Below are 22,967 nucleotides of genomic sequence, written 5' to 3'. Positions count from 1 at the left end.
TGTCCGGGTTTTCCGCCGTCCGTTTAAAGCTTTGTTCGGGTGACGTTGAGGGGAAGGGCCCGGCAGCCGGACCAGAAGGGGGCTCCCCCTGGGGCCCGGCCTTGACATCCTTCCCTCCTGCCCCAGCCCGTCTTTCCTGGGCCAGAGGCCATCTCCTCCCCTCCCTCCCAACCCCCGTAGAGGTCCATGAGGTATTTGTGACGAGAAAGAAGTATTTATTCGTCTGTCCGTAGGGCGTGGAGGCAGGAGGCCCTCGCCGTCACTCTGGAGGCCCCATGCTTCCCTCCTGGCTCCTCCAGTATCTTCTTCTAAGAGTCTGACTTCTCTTCTTCTTTCCCTTAAATATATATATCTATAGATTTTTCTATTTAAAAAATTTTTTTTTGAGTTTTATTTTTTGTGGTACTTTTTTTTTCTTTTTCTTTCTTTTCTTTTCTTTTTTTCTTTTTTCTTTCTTTTTTTTTTTTTTTTTTTTGGTTCAAGACGTGGCCGGCAGAGGGACAACCCCAACTGCAGCGTTCCCGAAGGCCTCCGTCATCTACGTACATCCCAGTGCCCGCAGGGGAGCCACTGAGACTGGTGCCATCCCCCGCCCCCGACTCGGACCCTGATTCTGGGTGTGGCCATCGGGAGGTTGGAGGCGGGGTGCGAATGGGGAGGGGGTCGGAGGAGTGGGACATCTTCCTGTGTGTAGTGGGTGGGCAGGAGCGAGGGAACGATTTTTTGGTTTTTCTGGATAATGTAAAAGAGCGTGAACGATCCCACGGATAGGCACTGGAATATGAGTTTTTTTTTTTTTTTTTGGTGGCTTTTTTTTTTTGTTTGTTTTTTTGTTTTTGGTTTTTTTGGTATTTTTTTGTTTGTTTTTTGTTTTTTTTGTTTGTTTTGTTTTGTTTTGTTTTTTAGAGATGAGGAAGAGGGACGGGGGGAGCTGGCAGACAAGAACGAGCAAGAGCTGGGACCGCCCTGCCCTGCCGTGCCGTGCCCCCCACCCAGACCTCACTCCCTAAGCACAGAACCAGAGGGACCGGGGGAGAGCCCGTGGGACTCGCGTGGCCAACCGGCCGGACCCCCACACCCAAGGAGATGGGGAAGAGCGCAGGAGAGCGGGGGAGTCTCTCCCCGCCCCGCTCCCCTTTTACTCTCCCTCTGTTAAAAACAAAAAAACAAAAAAAAAAGGCAGTTCGGACAGTTCCCCTCCCCCCACCCCGAGGCCGGGTGATGGGACGGGGGACACATTCGGGGGAGCACAAGAAACGCTACCAGTTCTATACAGGCCTTTGGATGAAGCTACCGGCTATTTGGTGTGAGGTTCTGGGCCCTGTCTCTTTTGGTTTCTGGAAAAGAAAAATCCACAGTTGTTCCCTCCCCTGGCCCCCGCCCGCCCCACCTTCCTCCCCTCCCCCCGGGGCGCGCCGCGCTCCCCTCCTCCTCTGGCCCGGGCGGCGGCGGAGGCTCCGGGCGGTCGGGTGGTCCAGCGGCGAGCGGCGAGCGCACTGAGGTCTGGCTCTGGACTGGGTTTTTTGGTTTCGTTTTTTGGTTTCTTCTGTTCGCCCCGGCTCATTCTGGGCGGCTGGTTGTGGCGGTTCTATTTGGCTTTACTCTATTTTTTGTTTGGTTTTTTCTTTCTGGGGTTATTTTTTTGGTGTTTCCTCCAGCTCCGGGGTCCTCACCTTAATCCCCCGCCGCTGGCCCCGACCACCAGCCCCCCCAGGCGGGGGGGGGGGAGCAGCGGGGCCGAGGGGGAGGAGGCAGGAGAAGGCGGAGGGTGCTCTCATTCGGATTTGGCCCCTGCCTCAGGCCCCCCGGGGGTCTGTGCTGCTGTCTCGATGCAAGAGGAGGAGGAGGAAGAGGAGGAGGAGGAGGAAGAGGAGGAGGAGGAGGAAGAGGAGGAGGAGGAGAGGCCCGGGGACTTGGTGGAGATGGAGGCCGCCACGGCGGCCGCGGCGGCCGACACAAGGCCCACCCCTGGCGGGGCGCTGAGCAGGGGCAATCCGGCGTGGTTCAGGAAGAGCGGGGAGGTCACGATGCCCGGGCTCCCGGGGGCGCCCCCGGCTGCCCCCAGGACCAGGTTCCCGCTGGCATCAAGGCTGGTAAGGGGCAGAGTTCCACCAGAGGCCAGCGCTGGAGAGGAAGAGAGAGGGGAGGGCGCTGGAGCGGGAGGGGGCGAGCCAGCTCCCCCCTCGGGGAGGGCTTTGTAATCGGCGCAATGGCCTCTTGGGGCCTTCCTGGCTTCCGGGGTTTATTTTCTAAGGACTTTTCTAACCCTGACATCCCTGTCCTAGAGCCCTTCCCAGCCCTGACATCCCCTGTTCTAAGCCCCCTCCCAGCCCTGACATCCCCTGTTCTAAGCCCCGTCCCAGCCCTGACATCCCCTGTTCTAAGCCCCCTCCCAGCTCTGACACCCCCAGTTCTAGGGTCCCTCTCATCTCTGGCAGTCTGGTTCACATTCTAAGACTCTTTCTAGCTTTACTATTCTGTAGAATGGAGCAGATCCACTTGGGATGCCCCAGACTAGAGAAGCCATTTTTTTCACACCTGGAGGTCACTTTGAGTGCTTTTCTATAGCAACACACACACACATACACACACACACTCCCTGCCCCTACCCTTCCTAGAACCATCCTCTCCAGATCTGGGGAACCTCCTCCTCTTTCCACAAAAAAAGGAGAACAGCAAGATGGAATAATGCAGTGATGGAGGGATGGGGCAGGAATAATGTCCAGGGGTTGGTGAGGAAGGGAAGGGGAGGAAGGTGGGCCTGAGCCCAAGGGTGAAGACATCCCCAAAGCCTCAGCCTTAGAAGCGCGCGCTCTCTCTCTCTCTCTCTCTCTCTCTCTCTCTCTCTCTCTCTTTCTCTTTCTCTCTCTCTCTGTCTTTCTCTCTCTCTGTCTCTGTCTCTCTGTCTCTCTCTGTTCTCTCTCTCTGTTTCTCTCTCTCTCTCTCTGTGTTTCTCTCTGTCTCTCCTCTCTGTTTCTCTCTGTGTGTTTCTTTCTGTCTCTCTCTCTCTCTCTCTGTTTCTGTCTCTCCTCTCTCTCTCTGTTTTTCTCTGTCTCTCTGTTTTTCTCTGTCTCTTTCTCTGTTTCTCTCTATCTCTCCTCTCTCTGTTTCTGTCTCTGTTTCTTTCTCTGTCTCTCTCTCTCTGTGTCTCTCTGTCTCTGTTTCTCTGTCTCTCCTCTCTCTCTCTGTTTTTCTCTGTCTCTCTGTTTTTCTCTGTCTCTTTCTCTGTTTCTCTCTATCTCTCCTCTCTCTGTTTCTGTCTCTGTTTCTTTCTGTCTCTCTCTGTGTTTCTCTCTGTCTCTCCTCTTTCTGTCTCTGTTTCTTTCTCTGTCTCTCTCTCTCTTTCTATCTCTCTGTCTCCTCTCTCTGTCTCTGTCTCTCTGTCTCTCTCTTTCTCTCTGTCTCGTTCTCTCTGTGTATCTGTCTCTGTCTCTCTTCTCTGTGTCTCTGTCTCTGTCTCACACACACTCACACACTCTCTGCCCATCACAGAAGCAGTTAGAGGCATGCAAAAGCCCTGATGATGTCTTTGGAAGGCACAGGTGGGTTGATGGCGGAAGGGACACGGAAAGTGGGATGGAAGGCGACGCACCTTGTATGGTGGCCAAAGGATTGTTACCCATGAGAGCCGGACTCAACCCCGAGCTCAGCCCCACCATTGTGCTTCTAGAAGAGGCAAAGCAGAGGGGTTAGTGGGGGGAGGCGGGAGGGGGGGGAGGTTAGCGGGGGAGGGGGCGTGGCCTCCCTAAGCAGTATCGGCTCCCCCCTGCCCTCCGGGCCCCAGACTCACCCTGTGCTGGGGTTCAGGCCCGACAGGCCGATGGCCGAGTGGCTGCCTTGGGGGCTGGGATTTGTGCTGTTGGTGGTGGCGGGGGGTGGGGGGGTGATGGAGGGGATAGAGTTGAGGGGGGTCACGGCCCCACCCCCACTGCTGCCCCCTCCGGCTGTCCGACTGGGGTGGAGGGTCCCCACAGCTGAGGACAAGGTAGTAACTAGGAGAGAGAAGGAGGGAGACATTGAGTACCAGAGCCAGGTGCTGAGAGCAACCCCTCCCAGCCACTCCCTACAGCAGAAAAACATTCCCCCTGAGAAAGTTGTGGCCCAGAGTCCTAGGCCAGTGAGGGCCAGGCAAGGGCTGCCCTTCCTCCCACCCCTTCTCCATCCCCCGCCCTGTCCCCCTTCTCTTGCTCACAAAGACTGACCTGTTGTGCTCAGACTGCTGGAAGCTGGGGACAATGGCAGGGTCCCCCCAGCCCCCTGAGGTGTGACCTGGAGAGACAAGGAAGGAAGTAGCTCAGTGAGGGCTTCTGGTCAGAGGGAGGTGACTCCCAGCACGCTCAGGAGACCCCAAACGCACTGAGGAGCATGCTGGGAAGGGGTGGCCGGGGCTTGAGAAACGTGTGTATGTATGTATATGCGTGTGCTCGCGTCCCTACGGATGTCTAGGCGGGTGTGTATGCGTGTGCAGACCGCAGCTCATCTTCAAGAAGGGGAAGCTCCGAATCTTAGAATCACAGATTTAAAAGCATCCTCGGGACCAGCAAATGGGGAAACTGAGGCCCAGATGGGGAACTCCTTCCAGGATCCCACAGTAAACTGGATGGCCGATCCAAAGGCCTGAATAATGGCCAACCGATAACACACAGGAGGGACATCGTTTGGGTTTGCCCTGAGACCCTCCCTGGCTGTGTGCCCCTGGTCAAGTCAAGACTTCACTGTCTGAAAAATGAAGAAGGAAATGGCCAACCTCTCTCGTAGCTTTGCCCAGAAAAAACCCTCAGAAGGGATCACAAGAGGAGGTCACCAGTGAAATGACCGAGCAATGAGAAGCGGGGAACATTCTGGGGCAGCGTTCTAGCTAACATCCCGTATTTGCTGGTTGCACTGAGGGATGGCTGCCTGAGAACGCGAGCTCCACAGGACAAACCAAAAGGAGTCCCCCTCACTAACAATAATAACGAACCCGGGCTTAAAAGAACCCAGGGCTTCAAAGAGGGCCCAGCTTTCTGCCAATCAAAGAGTGCCAGCCCTGGGCGCCAAGCTGGACTTGCACAAAGATCCGGCTTTGTCTAAATCAGGTCACGGGTGTAGTTGGCTGCCTAACTGTAAGGACTGGGGCTTGTTCTTCTGCCTTCTCAACTATCAGTGCAGGGGAGGAGTGCAGAGAAAATCAGAAGGGAGGGACGGATGAATGGAAGAACAGAGGGATGGAGGGAGGAGGGAGAAAAATATGGATGAAAATGGATAATAATGGAAGAAATAAGAATAGAGGAGGGAAAAATAGATGAAGAGAGATGGGGATTAAGATGGAGGGAAAAGATGAATAGAACAGGGATAGATGGATGGAGGGGAAGAGGAATAGAGAAAAATATGGATGAAGAGAGGGATGGAGAATTAATGAATGGAGGGAGAGGGAAGGATGAATGGAAGAATAGAGGGAGGGAGAAAATACGGATGAAGAGAGGATGGGGGATTAATGAGTGGAGGGAGAAGGAAAGATGAATAGAACAGGGATAGATGGATGGAGGGGAAGAGGAATAGAGAAAAATATGGATGAAGAGAGGGATGGAGAATTAATGAATGGAGGGAGAGGGAAGGATGAATGGAAGAATAGAGGGAGGGAGAAAATACGGATGAAGAGAGGATGGGGGATTAATGAGTGGAGGGAGAAGGAAAGATGAATAGAACAGGGATAGATGGATGGAGGGGAAGAGGAATAGAGAAAAATATGGATGAAGAGAGGATGAGAAAATAAATGGAGAGAGGGAAGATGATGGAAATAGAGAGGAGAAACATATGAAAGAAGGAGATTAAGAGTGGAGGAGAAGGAAAGAGAACAAAACAAAGAATAAAAGAAAAAAAAATAATATAAAAAAATGAAAAAATAATAGCAAAAAAATAAATAAAAAACATAAAAATAAACAAAAACAAGAAAAAATAGAACAAAGAAATAGAAAAATAAAATAAAAAAAAAATGCAAAAAAATCAAAAAGCAATAGACAAAAAACAAAAAAAATAATGAAAAAGCATAGCAAATGACCTGAAAATGAAATATTGAAATCCTTGAGACTGCTTTGCTACCAAAGCATATATCAAAACAAAGCCCCACTCCCGCAAGATCACTCTCATGTCCAGATGAAACAAAAAAAAAAACATGACGCCACTCATCAGCGCCCAGCTCTGCCCTGCACCTGACTCACTCCACTTCCTTGACCTCCAGCGCCACCATCCACGCTCCACTCTACACTACCCACCATTCAATGGCTCATTTCACTCAGTTCAGGCCAAACAGGCGGCACGCACGCCCAGAAACCGCTGATCCAGTCCCAGACACCAAACACACCTGGCAAGTCACAGACCCTGCTTGCCGACACACACACAGTTCTAACAGCACCATCCCTCACCTGCAAGCTTGGCTCCTCATTGGCCTTTGCACGCAAAGCTCCGCAACTCCTGCTCAAGACTGAACCCTCGTCACTCCAGCGCATCCATGCACTTCCTCTTATCACCCTCCCGCGCCAAACTGGTCTGACACTGTCCAACACCCTGCTCACTAACCAACCCCGACCACATTCCCCTCTCCCTACAAACACCCCGAGAATTCCATCACTTCATAAAACTGCCAAATCAGCTACCCATCACCATAACACGCCCTCAATTTCCCATCGAAAAACGCAAAAAATGCAATCACCCAGCACTCTGCCAAGACAACCTAATCGAGCTCACTGGAGCAGAACAACCAAAAAATCGACCACTCACCCACTCCACTCACGATGTCCCCCACGACCTTAACCCTACCCACTCCCACACACCACCACCACCCATGCCAGCCATGTTGCCATCCACCAGGCACATGCCGCTCATTCAACTTGCCCTAGGGAGGAGCCTGTCATTTACGGAAACCTCACTGGCTTCCGGGTAGGCACTGCCAGCTGGGCACAGGACCAGGGCGGCAGCCTAACTTGAAGCAAGCTCCAGAACACACCTCTGGTCAGGATCCGCACAGCAACCCCAGTGCAAAAGTGTGGCTTGTGCAGATTAGGCTGGGGAAAACGACCCCCTCCATGCCTCTGGAGGAGGGCAGTTACTGGGAGGGAGGCAGACCCGCCTATCAGGCCGCTAGAGCTTGCCCGGCTGGGCACGGGGCAGCGCTGCAATGCACTAGTCTCTCTTCCTTGGCACCGGTGCACGACCAGACACGAGATCACCCCTCTCCATCAGCTGCTCTGCACATCCGCAGATCTCCTCCTAGAGGCTTCATTGGGAAGAGGACAATGTCAGCTCCCAGCTTCAAACAAGAAAAACAGAACAACAAGGGCCAAGCCTCACCGCTAGAAATTATCGCTAAGTCACCTCAACATAACTTACTCCGCCTCCCTCACTTGACCTGTCAGTCAGGGCTTCACGTGTAACTGCAGGCATCCAACATGTCTCTAGAAGAGAGTCACACGCGGAACAGCCAGGCATCACCAACCGTCACTCCACTCCCAGCCTGCACTGGTCTACATCTCCGCCCAGCACGCGACAGGCTACCTGCAACTTAGCCCCAAGCATCACGAACTCACACCACCACCGCGTCGTGAACCACTTCCAAAAGCTCAGTTTCACATTTCTACTTGTTAAATCAAGCGCAATATTGTCTGGCTTGAAGTCGCTGTGCATAACGCTCAGGAGGCCAGCCCCATCGTCGCCCTGAGGAGAGAGGGAGCCGGTCAGCTCCTGACGGAGGCTTCTCACACCCCTCTCCCTGACTTCTACTGTCCCGGTAAGGGCGGTCCCTCCCAAGCTCGCTCCTGGACTCACCAAAGGACATTTGTTGATGGAGCACATACTGAACGCTCACGCACATGGAGGGCTCACAAATGGAGCTCGCTTATATCCGAGGAGGGGCTTAAATCGTGCGGGCTTTGGGTCCCTCAGACTGTTCATCGAAGGGCCACTGTTCCCCTCTCCTCCGGGATCACCTGCCCCACACTAGCTCCCAGACCTAGTAAACCAGCTTGATTCTCCTCTGTTTGAAGGTGCGAGCAAACTGCTCCAGCTCTTCCAGGTCGCTGGGCTCCTCAGGGTGGGAGGGTGGCTCCAGGCATTTGGTGGGCTGCGAGTGCGAGAGGTGCGGATCGGGCAGCGTGGGTCGGGTCACTGCCTGAGGGAAAGAAGGCGGGGGGAGTTTAAGGTCCCCGTTGTCCCTCTTCTCTCAGCTGCTCATGAAGCTCTCCGGCTTAAGATATCACTCCACATCCTCACCTTCATCTCTGCCTTCAGTGCATTTTCCTTGACCAACCCAACCCCTCACACATAATTTATAGTTTATATTATTTTAATATCAGCATCAAAAGCAAGTGATTTAATTATCATCTTAATATCAACCTCAAAATTAAGAGATTGAATTTATCTTGATACCCAACATCAACAGAAATAGATTATTTTATCATTTTAATATTATCAGAAACAATAGCTATTTCATCTTACTATCAACATCAAAATCAAGGGATGATATCTTAATATCAACCTCAAAATTAAGAGATTGAATTTATCTTGATACCCAACATCAACAGAAATAGATTATTTTATCATCTTAATATTATCAGAAACAATAGCTATTTCATCTTAATATCAACATCAAAATCAAGAGATGTAATATCAACATCAAAATCAAGAGATTGAATTTATCTTGATTCCAATATCAAAAGAAATAGATTATATTGTCATCTTGATATCAATATCAAAAACAAGAGATTAAATTATCATCTTAATGTCAACATCAAAAACAAAGAAATAGATTATATTATCATCTTAATACCTAAAGCAATAGATATTTCATCTTATATCATTATCAAAATCACTAGACGATATCATTTTAATATCAACACCAAAATTAAGTGATTGTGTTGTCATCTTGATACCAATATCAAAAGCAATAAATTAAATTATCATCTTAATATCAACATCAAAATTAAGAGATCGTGTTTTCATCTTAATGTCAACATCAAAATCATTAGGTGATATTATCATCCTTATATCAACATCAAAAGCAATAAATTAGCATCTTAATGTCAACATCAAAATCAATAGATGATACCCTCTTGATAACATCAAAAGCAAGGGATTATATTATCTTAGTTTGCAAAGCCTGGGGAACTGGGGAATTAAAAATCCCAGCACTGAAATCCAGCTCTTGGGAGTAACTGTCTATATTACTCAGGAGCTGGCCCCCAAACACATCCCCTGAGGCCGTCTGTCTTGGAGGTTGTCCCCCACCAAGAGGCCCACACTAACGCCCTCCCAGCTGGAGGAGCTGGCCAGATGGCGTACACTCAACTGCCATCCCCTGGAAAGAACGGGTTCTTATGGCCAAAGAGCCTGGCTCCAGGAGAGCTGCCATCTTCTTACCTGGCAGCAGGGAAGGCATGGCGCTGACTCGGGCACACACACTGGCCCTCTTTTCCTCTGGCTGGGATTAAGGGCCCCTCCTTTCCCGCACCTGCTCTACCCCTGGGTGTCTTGGGAGCCCGACTTGCCTCTGCTCCTAGCACTGACCCAGGTTACCCGGCCCTCCCCAAAGGGGCAGCTGCTTACCTGGGTAGGGAGCCCAGCCCTGGGCTGGGAGGTCAGGAGGGCTCCCTGGCTTTGCTGAGGTAGCTGGAACAGATTTGGTGTTGGGAGCAGGCCTGGGGGAAACAGCCAAGGTGTGAGTCGGGGAAAGGATGGAGCTCACTGTGCCCTAAGCGACCCGGTCCCCGAGCTTCCCCGGGCATGGGCCATTTTCTGCAATCACCAGCTAACCAACGCTGACCCCCCCTCCCAGCCTGCCGAGTTCGGATGCCATGGATGTGCTCCTGCGCAGATCTGGGAGGCGGCACCGTAAAGGGAAGACCCGGGAGGGCGTATCTGACGGGAGGGTGGGCTTCCAGCCAACGGCGCCCCCCAGGGCAGTGGGCAGCCCCCAGGGCAGTGGGCGCTCCCCAGAGCAGTGGGCGCCCCCCAGGGCAGTGGGTGCCCCCCAGGGCAGTGGGTCCCCCCAGGGCAGTGGGAGCCACCCAGGGCAGTGGGTCCCCCCAGGGCAGTGGGCGGCCCCCAGGGCAGTGGGAGCCCCCAGGGCAGTGGGTGCCCCCAGGGCAGTGGGTCCCCCCCAGGGCAGTGGGCGCCCCCAGGGCAGTGGGTGCCCCCAGGGCAGTGGGTCCCCCCCAGGGCAGTGGGCGCCCCCAGGGCAGTGGGAGCCCCCCAGGGCAGTGGGTGCCCCCAGGGCAGTGGGTCCCCCCCAGGGCAGTGGGCGCCCCCAGGGCAGTGGGTCCCCCCAGGGCAGTGGGCGCCCCCCAGGGCAGTGGGTCCCCCCACGGGAGGGCCTCGAGCCCTGGGTGTCTGGCTGCCCGGGTGGCGTGAAGGGCATTTCTGCCCTCCCGCAGGCGGAGCTGGGGCCCTCTGGGGGCCCCCGTTCTAACTCGGCGCAAACCCATCTTCCCCCCAAGAAGGGTCAGGCTTGTTTGGCTCAGGCCGGGAGGGCGGAGATGGAGTCAGTGGGGAGAACTTCCCGGGAGACACACTGTGGCCCAGTAGAAGGCGGGCCCTTGCGACAGTTAAAACTTTGTCCCAAAGGAGGGGCCTGTTTGGGAAGCGGTGGCCCCCCCCCCCGCCCCGCCCCCGCCCCCGCCCAGGAGGTCTGTCCGCAGGGCCTCCAGGCCATCTGTCAGCGCCCTTGCGGAAAGCCGACGTTCCACAAGGTGGTGCCAGAGCACCGCGGAACGCCCCGCCTCCCGGCCCCGCCTCCGCCCCCTCCGGCGCGCAGGCTTCCCACCTGGCTGACCCTGCTGGGTCTGTGGCAGCAGGAACTGTGCAGGTGACTGGAGGTGGTGCCCAGGGACGAGGACTAATTGCTGGAGCTGAAGGAGCTGCTGGATGTCCTGGGAGGGGGAGGCGGGGTCAGCCGGCCGCCCCGCCCCAGCCTCCTTTCCCTCCGGCCCAGAGGAGGCTTCCTCCGCCCCGCGGGCCCGGGCCCTTTGCTCCCCCGACGGGCCCTTCCCTCCCCGACGGGCCCTTCCCTGTGGCTCCGGAGAGCCCAGAAGGGCCAGCCTGGGGCGGGCCGCGCCGGTCACCCCGAGGGAAGGCGCTCGGGGCCGCAGGGGTGGGAGCTGTCCAGAGTGGGCCCGGCTTTCTGAGGGGACCGTGTCGGGGGGGGGGGGGCCGGGGAACAGCTCTGGGCTGCAGGCTAAGTGGAGGGGCCCGCCCCCCGTGCTGCCCAGGCTCAGGAGGGCCCGGCTGCCAGCAGGCTCTGCTCGGGACTGGCGGAGGCGGCGGAGAAGAAAGCTCAGGGTGCAAGAAGAGCAGACCGGGGGTCCCGGGGGCAGCCGGTGCTGGGGGGGCCGCCGGGGGCCCGTCCAGGCTGTGGGTGCGCCCCGCCTTACCTGGGCCGTGAGCTGGATGGGCTGGGACAGGGTGAGCTGGGGGGTCGCCGGGGGCTGGCTTGCGGGCGGCTGCGGCGGCAGGTCACCTCCCCCAGCGGGGGCAGGGGGCTGCCCGGAGGCGGCGGCGGCTGCGTTAGCGGCGGCAGCGGCGTTGGACTGCTGGACCGCAGCTGCCAGGAGCTGGGCCTGGGCCTGCTGCAGGAGGAGCTGCTGCTGGGTGGGCATCAGGGCCGTCAGCTGGGGTGAGGGGGCGGCCAGGCGGGGTCACAGACAATGAGAAGAGGAAGACAAGGAGAGGAGGGAGGCGGAGGGGGGCCGAGGAGGAGGCCATGGGGGCGCCGGAGGAGGAGACGGGTTAGGAAGGAGCAAAGAGAGAGCAGAGGGAGCAGCGGGTTAGTGACAGAGCCGGGGACCAGGCAGCCAAGGCGCGGGGAGCCGCTGGGTTAGCGTCGGGCCGAAGAGGGGAGCTCGGGCTGCCGGGCCGTGCCTGGGGCTGTACCTGGGAGCCAAGTCTCCCTGCAGCGGTTTTCTGCGCATGGGGGCAGTGGGAGCAAAACGCAAGGGGGCACCCACATGGCTCTGCTCAGAGGAGAACAAAAGGCAGCTTCAGCGGAGGCCGGCGCCCCTCTTGTTTGGGGGGTGCAGCAAGGTGGGACAAGAGGCTCCCTTTTACCTCTTAACCCCAAACTCAACAGGGCTTGGCCACAGCGACCCCTCAGGAAGACATGTGGGTCTGAGACTCTCCTTAACACGTATGGTGAAGAGCTAGTGCTTATGCCTCAGTTTCCCCTTCTAGTGTTTTACCGCCACTGTTGTGGGGAACTGGGTCCCCGACCCCCAAGAACCCCAGAGTCCATCCTGGGTCACTTACCCCAGCCAGCTGCCCGCCAGCCAACATGAGCTGGGCCTGGGGGAGGTGGGGCTGGGATGGGGGCGGGGGCGGGGGTGCCACTGGGGCGGGGTCACTGCTGGAGTCTTCAGCCTTGATCTGCACAGGAGAGAGAGAAAAGTTCGGCTCCTGAGAGGGAACCATTGCTGATGGTGAAAGCTGGACCCCTTCCTCCTCTGCCCTTTGCAAGGAAAGCGGGACGGTTTTAGATCCTGGCCCAGGGGACGGCCCAGCAGGACCAGCTGAAGTTCTCCCGAGGCTCTCCCCCCACCCGTGAGGGCAGATGGGCCTGACCCAGCCCGGCCTCCTTCTCCACCTTCCAAGTCTGGGTGGAGGGCGCCTGGGGGACTCTCAGCTGGAGGCCTCCAGGACCAAAGGCCAGCCTCTCCACTTTCCCCCGGAAGCCTTCCTCCTTCCACAAGGCTCTCTTCTTCCCCCCCTCCTCCCGCCCCAAGCCGTATCTTCCCTTCCCTTTATCACAGAGAGCACCATCCCTATAGGGGAACTGGTTTAAAATCTGCCTCAGAAAGAGGGGGAAAGATGGAACAAAAGTGTTTGCAAGGGTCAATGCTGAAATATTACCCATGTGCATGTTTGGTCCATAAAAAGCTATAATAATGAAAAAAAAATAAAATCTGCCTCATGTGCACTAAGTGACAATCTCCTCGAGCCTCAGTTTCCCTCTTTCCCTTGAAGCCTTCCTCCTTACATAAGGCTTTCTTCTCCCCCCTCCTCTGTCTCCAGCCTTATCTTCTCTTCCCTTCCATGTTCATCACAGAGAGCACCATCCTTATAGTAGGAGGACCTGGTTTCAAATCTGCCTCATGTGTACTGAGACTTAATCTCTTTGAGCCTCAGTTTCCCCATCTGCAAAAGGAGTCAGTGGGACACGGCTCTTTTCTGAGATCCTGTTCAGCTCTAACCGGCTGATCCCCTGACTCTCATCACTCTCCATCTTCCTTTCTCCCCATCCCTCCCTCTGAACTCCAAGTCTCCTTTCCTGTCGCCCTCACCTCTCCCTTGCCTCCCTCCTTTCTCCAAGTTCTAGATCAGTCACTATACAGATGCGATGGGGCCAGTGAAGCCCCATCTCCCCAATTCCATTTGGAAAAGGGAAAAAGCGCAGCCTCTCAGAGCTGGGGCCGCAGGAGAGAAAAGGCTGCTCTCAGGGAGCTTTGGGTCTCTCCCAAATTAGAACGCCCCCAGATGAGGCTTCATGCACTCCAGGAAAGTCAGGCACCCACCTTCTCTCCTTGGTTTGTCAATCCTCTACTTCCCTAAGCTCTCCTCTCCTGCTCGGGCCCTGTCCACTCCACCTACAGTCCTCCCCGTCTCCCTCCTCCCCCGGCCTCTCCTGTTCGGGGAGTTGGGGTGAAGGGAGGGTCTGCTGAGAGTCGGGGCAAAGCCAGGGCCAGGCAGGGAAGTAGGGATGGGGGCTGGGCCCTCCGTTTCCTGTTGTTCATGCCCTGGGGCCCCAGGGGGGATTTCCCCAGCCAGCTCCCCCTCTCAACCCCAGGGGAAGGGGAAGAAGATGGGATGAGTCATAGATTTGGGGCAGACGGGTGGGAAGAAGAAATGTCTTTGCTGATGCTCCCAAGCTGACGTGCTCCCTCTGGGGTTCCAGGACAATCCGACCTGCCCCCCAGAGCTCCCTTGCTCCTCCACGCCCCGCCCCAGGAACTTTTCCCACCATTCCCCAAGCTCTCACCTTGGTGCTGGGACCCGTCGGGGACAAGGAAAAGGAGGAGGCCTTATTCTGGGGGTTCTGACAGGAGAGAGAAGAGAGGGGGAGGGTGAGCCTCTGCCGTCCAGCCCCTCCCCAGGCCTGCTCCCTCCCGGCTGGCTCCCCTCCTCACCTGATGGCTTGCATCTGGTCCATTGGTTCCTGTATCTGCAAGGAGAAAGAAGGAAGAGCTAGTAGCACCTTCCCGGCTCTCCCCCCATTTTCCCCCCCCGGGGCTCCACCCCTTCCCGTGCACCCCGAAGCCTCCCTACCTGTGTGCTCTGTCTGAGAGTCCAAACCTGGCTTCTCCGGCTCCAGGGGCTTAGACATTCTTATTTCTGAGAGAAAAGGGAAAGGGGGCGTCACATACCACTAGGAGGATCCCCCACCTCCCCAAGTCCATTTCAAGACCCTGGCGTCCTACCCTGCTCTTCCCGGATGATAGAAGGCCGTAGGAGCCGGGAGGAGACTCTGAAATCATTTAGTCCAACAGCCCCAGAGATGGGGAAACTGAGGCACAGAGAGGAAGCAATTCCCCCATGAGAGGCGTCTCAGAGCCCGAAGGGGGCCAGGACCCGAGCCTAGGGACTTTTGCTCTGGGAGCCCGAGAAGCTGGCTCTGTCTAGCCTTGCAGCCGGAGATGGGGAGGCTGGGGGCAGGGAAAGGCCTGGGTTTGGGCTCTCGGAGGAGAGGCGTCCGGAGGGAAGCTGAGCAGAGGAGGCAGTGGTCCTCCCCTGGGGCCTCGGGGCCTCTGTGCTCTGTCCCACCAGCAGGTTTCGGGTGAGACATGTTTTCCGCTGTGAGCAGCAAGGAGCGGGTGGTGGGATGGGGCTCTGGGGATCGGGGTGCATCAGCAGCTCCACGCCTGCGACTCACAGGCCCTGAAAACACCCGGCTCTCGGCGGCTCACAGCCAAAGCCCTGCCTGCCGGGAGCCCCCAAGCCTCAGGCTGGACTGAGCTCAGCCCTGGGCCCGGCTCCAAACGGGAGTCTAACCCCAGAGCAAAATTGGAGTGGAACAGAGAACACAGCAGGAACCCAGGAACAGCGAGTGGCAGGGCTGGCAGGGGGTTAGAACAGGGGATGTCAGGGCTGGGAGGGGGCTTAGAACAGGGAAAGTCAGGGCTGGAGGGGGCTTAGAACAGGGGATGTCAGAGCTGGGAAGGGTCTTACAACAGGGAAAGTCAAGGCTGGGAGAAGCAATAACTTTATTCACAGGATCATGGGTTTAGAGACAAAAGGGACCTTAATGGTCTTCAAACCCAATATTTTACAGACATAGAGCCAGTGCCTTAGAGAAATGACAATGATTTGCTCAAAATCACCGAGCTGAGCTTTGAACCCAGGTCATCTGGCCCCCCACTTTATCCCACCACACTGTCTCTCACCATTTAACAAAAAGGGAAACTGAAAAAAACTCTTGTAAAAGTGATCGGGCCTCAGACATTATGCATAGAACATTTTAACCCTTCTGTGACTGATTCTACTTTTTCCGCCTAAGAAATACGACCGGGCAACAACCAGTCAAGGGTTGTCCCGCTTCTCATCCTCCGAACGCGGAACTGGGAGAGATCAGGGAAAGATCATGGAGTCCAGCTCCTCCATCCTACCCACTAATGAGCTCATATTACATAGGAGGAAAGTGAGAGGGCCTCAGTGTCTCACAGTGAGTCAGAGGCCAAGGCGACACTGGAAGCCCCGTCCCGTTTCAGCCAAGCATGGGGACCGCTACATCAGCTCCCGTCCCACATCATGTTCTGGGGCTGCTAAAGAAGCAAAAGTCTCCGAGGAGCCGCTCGTGGCTCCTCAGAAACAGGTCCGCATTAAACTGGGCGTCAGAACCTCCTTCTAGACCCAGCTCTCACTTCTGAGTCAGTCATTTGATAAACAGATGACTGTGACTGGGCTATGACTTAAGAACACAAAGTATCTTCTTCTTGTGCAACAAAATAACTATATGGACATATATATGTATATTGTATGTAACCTATACTTTAACATGTTTAACGTGTTTAGGTCTACCTGCCATCTGGGGTGGGGGGGAGGAGGGGAAAAATTGGAACAGAAGGTTTTGCAAGGGTCAGTGCTGAAAAATTACCCATGCATATGTCTTGTAAATAAAAAGCTATAAAAAAGGATACTTTGTGTTCTTTTTTTTATAGCTCTTTATTTACAAGATATATAAAGAGCTATAAAAAAAGAACACAAAGTATCCCCAAAGCAAAAAATAAAACAAAAAGTCCCTGTGCTCAAGGGACTCCAGGTATAATGAGCGGAGTGGGGATGGGAGGGAGGACATGGAGATTTATAAATGGGAATAATTGCCAAGGGAAGGTCCTAGAGTTAAGGGGGAGAGAGAGAAGGTGGGGTTTTAGCTGAAGGAATCTTGGAGGGAGAGTGGTCCAGGCACGGGGCAAAGCTAGGGGGAAATGACCAGAACTGAGAAACGGGGGGGATCTCGTTAGAGGAAAATCCAGGAATCTGGGTCATAGGATCAAAGAATATGTGGGGAGGGGCTGGAGCTCGGAATTTCAAATAGAGCATTTTGTATTTATCCCAAAAGTAATAGGAGCCACTGGGGTTTACAGAGTACAGGGGAGGGGGATGTGATAGGACAGTGGACATTTTAGGGAAATTGCTTTAGTGGATGAATGAGGATGGACCGGAGGCAAGGAGTCCCGAGGCAGGCCGACCCACTGGTGCAATAGTCCGGATGTCAGGTGCCGAGGGAAGATGCTGCAAACATGAAATAGGTCTTGGCCCAAGATTGGACATGAGGGAGGAGAGAGAGTGAGAAGTTCAGGATGACCTGAGTTGTGAGAGACCCGGGAGATGTTCTCTATATATGTAAGAGGGAAAGTAGGAGGGGGAAAGAGAATGAGTTCTGTTTTGGAAACAGTGAGTTTGAGATGTCTTCTGGATATCGTCAGAAAGTTAGTCAGAGACATGAGCTGGGAAATCAGCAGAGAAATTAGGGCAGAAAGGGGAGATTTGAGAATCATTAACACAGAGATGGTAATTCGGTCTGGGGGAGCGGATGAGATCACCATGCAAAATTGTATACAAGTGGAAAAGAAGAGGGCTCAAAGAGAACCATGAGGGAGCTGGAGGCCGTGATCTGGAGGAGGGCCCAGTGAAGAAACAGAGAAGGGGCAGAGAGAAAGGAGGGTATCGAAGAGCATGGGAACCGTGAAAAAGCCATGGGATTGGGCAGCTGGATCACTAATGACTAGAGAGAGGGGTTTCATTTAAGTAATGAAGTCAAAAAGCAGACGACAGGGACGGGGAGCAGAGGAAAGGAAGAGGAAAGGAAATAGACGGCCTTCGCAGGGAATTTAGCCACAAAGGGGAGGAAAGACACAGGTTGACTGTGGAAATGGGAGGACCAAGGGAGGTTTTTTTTTTTAGAGACGGGGCACATTTGTAGGCAGGAGAGAAGCTGTCCATAGAGAAGAAGGTGAAAATAAGTAAGAGGAGGGGAGGAGTCAGGATGGAATGGGATCTCCTGCGCCTGCAGGGGATCCAGGAGATCACAAAGTCAAGGTAGAAATAGTGGCAGAAGGCATCTGAGAGATGTGAGTTGAAGAGGAAGAGAGAAGAGGAAACTCAAAGCAAATGCCCTCCATTTTTTCATGAAATATGAGGCAGCTCCGTTCTTCTCCCAAATCCATCCAATGTTACATCCTGCCTGAAGAATACGGAAACCTTTGGCCCCAGCCCCAACTTCAATCTCAACCTTGACTTTGTTCTCCATCTCTGCCCATTCCACTTTGGACAACTCGGAAGGAAGTTTAAACCGCTCGCTTTGCACCATCCCACTGCCGTCATCTCTATCACTGCCCCCCGGTGCCAAGCAGAGTAAATCACACTCTCCCCTTCCATGAGACTGCCCTTCAAAAACGAAGACAGCTAAATGATATTCCCCATCTCCCCAGGCCAAACATTCCTCAGCGTACTCTTCTGAACACAGCCCGGTTTACTAATTTCCTTTCTAAAATAAGTCACCCAAAACCGAACCCAGGCCACCAGATACACCCAGGACATGGTAGAGGGCATCCCCCCTCCCAACAAAATCACTAAGCTTGGGCAGAGGGGCTCCCTCTAAACTTGCCTCCACTTGTGAAGGTGAATCCTTGATCCCAAGTGTGGGTCTTTAAATTAATTCCCTTTAAATTTCAACTTCTTAATTTCAGCACACTTTTCCTAGCCTGTTAAAATTTTTTTATATGTCAATCGTGTCATTTGGTGTGTCATTAGCTCTCTGTCCCAGCTTGGTGATAAATGCGCCTGCAAGACCTGACCTCAAACCCCAACCCCCAACCCTGCTTCCACTACTGACCCAAATTTAAACCCTAACCCCAACTCTAATCTCGGCACCAAGCGTGGCCTGAATCCCATCTCTAACCCCAACCTCAGTCTACCCTTAGACCCAAGTCCTTTATGAGACTTAACCCACCTCCCGTGCAGACACTGACCTCGATACTCATCCTGACCCCCAACTCTGACCCAAAATAGGATGTCATCCCTGACCTGAGGAGAGGGGAAGACTTAGTCACGAGTAATCATTCGTCCATGGCCTTTTCTCAAGCTGGAGACAAGAATCTGGTGGCGTTTTTAAAGGCAGACGGCCTGGGCCTTATGCTGATTAACAATTTACAGAAGACTTGGATGAAGCCACGAAAGTCAGACTTAGCAGATTTGCTGATAATGTAGAGCAGAAGGCCGAGCTAAGGAAAAGATAGCAGCAGACTAGAATGCGGGGTCAAATCTAATGAGATATGACTAATAACGAAATCTGTTTTGTATGACTGCACATGTATAACCTATATCAAATTATTTACCTTCTCCATGAGAAGAGAGGGAGAGGGAAGAAGGGAGAGAATTGGGAATTTTAAATTTTTTTAAATGTTAAAAATTGTTTTTACATGTTTGAAAAGATATAATATTAAAAGTAAAAAAAAAAAAAACATAAGGACACTTAAGGACAAATGTGATCATCTACATTTAGGTTCCCAAAATCAGTTTCACATATACTAGAGTGTGAAAAAAATCTGGAGGTTTTAGTTGACCACAAGCTCAATATTAAAAATTGTTTTTACATGTAATTGAAAAAGATATATTAAAAGTAAAAAAAAAAAACACATAAGGACACGTAAGGACAAATGTGACAATCTACATTTAGGTTCCCAAAATCAGTTTCACATATATTAGAATGGGAAAAAAATCTGGAGGTTTTAGTTGACCACAAGCTCAATATGCATCAATAGACAGTCAATAAACATTTATTAAACACCTACTATGCTACTGATACTGTGCCAAGTGGCGGAGATAAAAATACAAATCAATACCATTCAATTTCAGGCAATAAAAAAGCTAATGGGATCTGAGACCAAAGAGCAGGTGCTGGATGGCACAGTGGATAGAACACTGGTCCTGGAATTAGAAGGATATGAATTCAAATCTGATCTAAAGTCATTTGACACTTATTAGCTGTGTGACCCTTGACAAGTCACTTATTTCCAATTGCCTTGCCAAAAATCTAAGAAACAAAACCAAAAACAAACCCCAAACAAATAAACAAAAAAGACACCATTGGTGCGTATTGAGAAGCACATAATCTCCAAGTTGCAGGAGATCTCAGAAGCGGTCTCTGAAACCTCCACAACATGTCCCTCCAGTTGGCTTCAATGGGATTTGAGACAGCCTCTGAGACCATGATTCTCGATGAAATCTTACATGGCTAAGGCTGTCTCTTTACCGGGTCCACTCATTGTCTCTGGTTCTGACCCCCGAGGGGCCCCGTGAAACCGGCCTGATTCCTTTCCTTTCCAATGTGACAGTTCTTGAAGTGTTACTGTGTCCCTATGCCGGTCTTGCCCAAGTCATCCCCATTTCATGAAACTCACTCTCATGTGACTTTGTTTCAAGGCGTTTCATCATCCACTCAGCCCTCCTCTGAGGAGCCTTTCTAAAAATGGGGCGTCAGATTGACCGCCACCCTACATCCAGCAGAGCAGAACTATTCCCTCTCTAGTCCTCCAGGTTGTGCTTCTCAATGCTGACTGAAGTTGCACTGATTTTCTTAGCTGCTATATACAATGACATTAAAATTTGAGCTTGTAAGTCAATAAAACATCCCAAACTTTCTCAGATGGGCAACAGGATCTCAAGTCACACGTCCCTTTAAGGGCAGAGATTGTCTTCTGCCTTTCTTTGAATTCCCAAGATTTAGCACAGTAGATACTTAATAAATGTTCATTGACATTTGTGAAGCTAATTTTTTTGCACCTAACTATAGGATTTTACATTTTTATTCCCCACACAATTTCATTTAATTTGATTCAGATCAGTGTTCCAGTGTGTTGAGATTTTTTGTTTCATTTTCTGATTATGGAGTTGATTGTTTGAGCCTGTGGCTAAGACTTTACATTGATACCCACTTAACTTCATTTTATTCAATAGGGAGTCAGCAAAATAGTCAGAAAGCCTTAGTTGGAATCTTAGTACTCTTATTATCTATGTGTCTTTGGGCAGACCACTAACCCCTAAGCCATCATTTTCTTATTTACAAAATCAAGATTGTTTCTAAAATCCCTTCTGGCTCTAGAAGACTAAAAGATCATTTCTAAGGTTCTTTCTGGCTCTAGAGCACCACGATTTAGTCCAAAGTTCTGGACTATATAAACGTTTGTTCTGCTAATCATTTTCTTATCTACAAAATAAAGATCACTTCTAAGATCCCTTCCAGATCTAGAGGACCAAGATTACTTCTAAGGTCCCTTCTGACTCTAGAGGACCAAGATTTAGTCTGATGTTCTAGACTAAACCATTTTCTTATCTACAAAATTAAGATCATTTCTAAGGCCTATTCCGACTCTAGAGGACCAAGATCACTTCTAAGGTCCTTTCTGGCTCTAGAGAACCAACATCACTTCTAAGGTCCCTTTCGACTCTGGAGAACCAAGGTCATTTCTAAGGTCCCTTCTGCCTCTAGAGAACCAAGGTCATTTCTAAGGTCCCTTTCAACTCTAGAGAACCAAGGTCACTTCTAAAGTCCCTTACAGCTCTAGAGAATCAAGGTCATTTCTAAGGTCCCTTTCAACTCTAGAGAACCAAGGTCACTTCTAAGGTCCCTTCTGACTATAGAGAACCAAGGTCACTTCTAAGGAACCAAGGTCACTTCTAAGGTCCCTTCTGACTCCAGAGAACCAAGGTCATTTCTAAGGAACCAAGGTCACTTCTAAGGTCCTTTCTGGCTCCAGAGAACCAAGGTCACGTCTAAGGAATCAAGGTCACTTCTAAGGTCCTTTCTGGCTCTAGAGAACCAAAGTCACTTCTAAGGTCCCTTTCAACTCTGGAGAACCAAGGTCACTTCTAAGGTGCTTTCTGGCTCTAGAGAACCAAGGTTACTTCTAAGGTCCCTTCTGACTCTAGAGAACTAAGGTCATTTCTAAGGTCCCTTCTGCCTCTAGAAGACCAAGATCACTTCTAAGGTCCCTTACAGCTCTAGACAACCAAGGTCACTTCTAAGGTCCCTTTCAACTCTAGAGAACCAAGGTCACTTCTAAGGAACCAAGGTCACTTCTAAGGTCCTTCTGACTCCAGAGAACCAAGGTCATTTCTAAGGTCCTTTCTGGCTCCAGAGAACCAAGGTCACTTCTAAGGTTCCTTCTGGCTCTAGAGAACCACAATTTAGCCCAGTGTTCTGTTTTATTCTGCTAATCAAAGGGTTAGTTCTTCTTGCCAGCCCTGCATCATCTGTATAAGAAGACTGTCTCTGTATTTAGTCCCTGGTAACAATGCTAAATAGTACAGGTCTCCGAGACCCTCCCCTGGAGATCTCCCGCCAACCAGGTTTGACCACACCAAACCACCATTGGTTCTGTCCAGACACTTAATTACTTCCAGATCTGCTCCTGGCCAATTTCGTGCTTCTCCATTTTGCCCCATGAAGCTATTTTGTTAGATGCTTCCCTGAAGTCTATGTGAACACTATTTCCTAAATACTCCTGGTGTACTCGCCTAGTAACTCCATTAGAGGAAAGGGAGGTGATCTACTTGCAGAGCCATGGTGGCCCCATGTGATAACTGGCTCCTCCTGTCCACCTTCCCTGACCATCCCTTTACTAATGTGCTGATTAAGCCCGCCTCCCTTCCCAAGCATGCTGGGCCTTCTCCCTCCTCCATTCTCCAGCTATCCCTGATGAGGGGCCCAGCACTCGCGTCTGGCCTGTGGTCCAAACCCAACAAGGTCAGCTAAGAGCCCTCCTCGTCTCCTTGCTCATGTCTGAGCCCTACAGGCCACGTGAGTTCCGGCCCTTCCCATCCAAAGATCGTTCTCCCTGGCAGAAAACACATGATGGAGATGAGAGAAGAGAGGGGTTGCTCCTGATCGGTCCAGCCCTAGAATTATGTGCTCCGTTCTTGAAGGCACATTTTAAGAAGGTTAATAAGCTGGGGAGCATTGAGAAAAGGGCAACTGAGGCGGTCGGGGAGGGGCTTCAAGACCAGACCCTTTAAGGATCAGGGGGAAGAACCTAGGGATGTTAAACTTATTCTAACTGGATCCAGGGGACAGAACAAGGAGGTAAGCTCCTCCCACTACGTGCAAAAGCCACAGATAAAAGACCCCGACGACTTTCTTCTCCCTGAGGATGCACATTCAGCAGCCCCCGGAGCTCAGAGAGTGCCATGGTCCACAAGACCCTCCCCACTTTACAAAGGATTTCTCCACTGGCTCGCTGAGATCGGCCCCGCAACCTGGAAGTTCCAGAGACCAGGAGCTATGCTCCCCTCATCTTACAGAAGAAGAAGCTGCAAGTGCAAAGACTTATCTGAGATAAGGAGGGGAACAGGGGACAGAAGCCAGGCCTTTGGAGCCATGACTCCCACTCACGTCCCATGCAAGAGTCTGCTTAGGGAAAGTGGTCTGAGTCCTGGCTTCTTTGGATCTG

General features: G+C 52.3%; 1 protein-coding gene across 1 annotated transcript; it reads right to left on the bottom strand.

Annotated features, from left to right (window-relative positions):
- Positions 1-1,409: 1,409 nt before the first annotated feature.
- Positions 1,410-15,122, bottom strand: POU2F2 (POU class 2 homeobox 2). Its single transcript, XM_031961677.1, has 13 exons — positions 14,287-15,122; positions 14,148-14,182; positions 14,000-14,056; positions 12,274-12,390; positions 10,796-10,901; positions 9,580-9,671; positions 7,994-8,146; positions 7,507-7,692; positions 6,909-7,070; positions 4,203-4,311; positions 3,791-3,992; positions 3,593-3,666; positions 1,410-2,124 (listed from the first exon to the last, which is right to left on the bottom strand). The coding sequence occupies exons 1-13, from the start codon at positions 14,342-14,344 to the stop codon at positions 1,775-1,777; spliced, it is 1,701 nt and encodes a 566-aa protein (XP_031817537.1). The 5' UTR covers positions 14,345-15,122; the 3' UTR covers positions 1,410-1,774.
- Between the last annotated feature and the right edge of the window lie 7,845 nt (positions 15,123-22,967).

This window comes from Sarcophilus harrisii, chromosome 3 (assembly GCF_902635505.1).
Source record: "Sarcophilus harrisii chromosome 3, mSarHar1.11, whole genome shotgun sequence".
Taxonomy (NCBI): domain Eukaryota; kingdom Metazoa; phylum Chordata; class Mammalia; order Dasyuromorphia; family Dasyuridae; genus Sarcophilus; species Sarcophilus harrisii.
This window is presented reverse-complemented; position numbering and strand designations above follow the sequence as displayed.

Bases quoted from the DNA above. Each gene is read 5' to 3' on its own strand.
- POU2F2 (XM_031961677.1), bottom strand. From the start codon at position 14,344: ATGTCTAAGCCCCTGGAGCCGGAGAAGCCAGGTTTGGACTCTCAGACA. The intron at 14,183-14,286 runs GTAGGGAGGCTT...TTCTCCTTGCAG, and splicing joins CTCTCAGACAGAGCACACAG to ATACAGGAACCAATGGACCA. The intron at 2,125-3,592 runs GTGCGTCGCCTT...CTTCCTCTCCAG, and splicing joins TCCTTTGGCCACCATACAAG to CGCTGGCCTCTGGTGGAACT.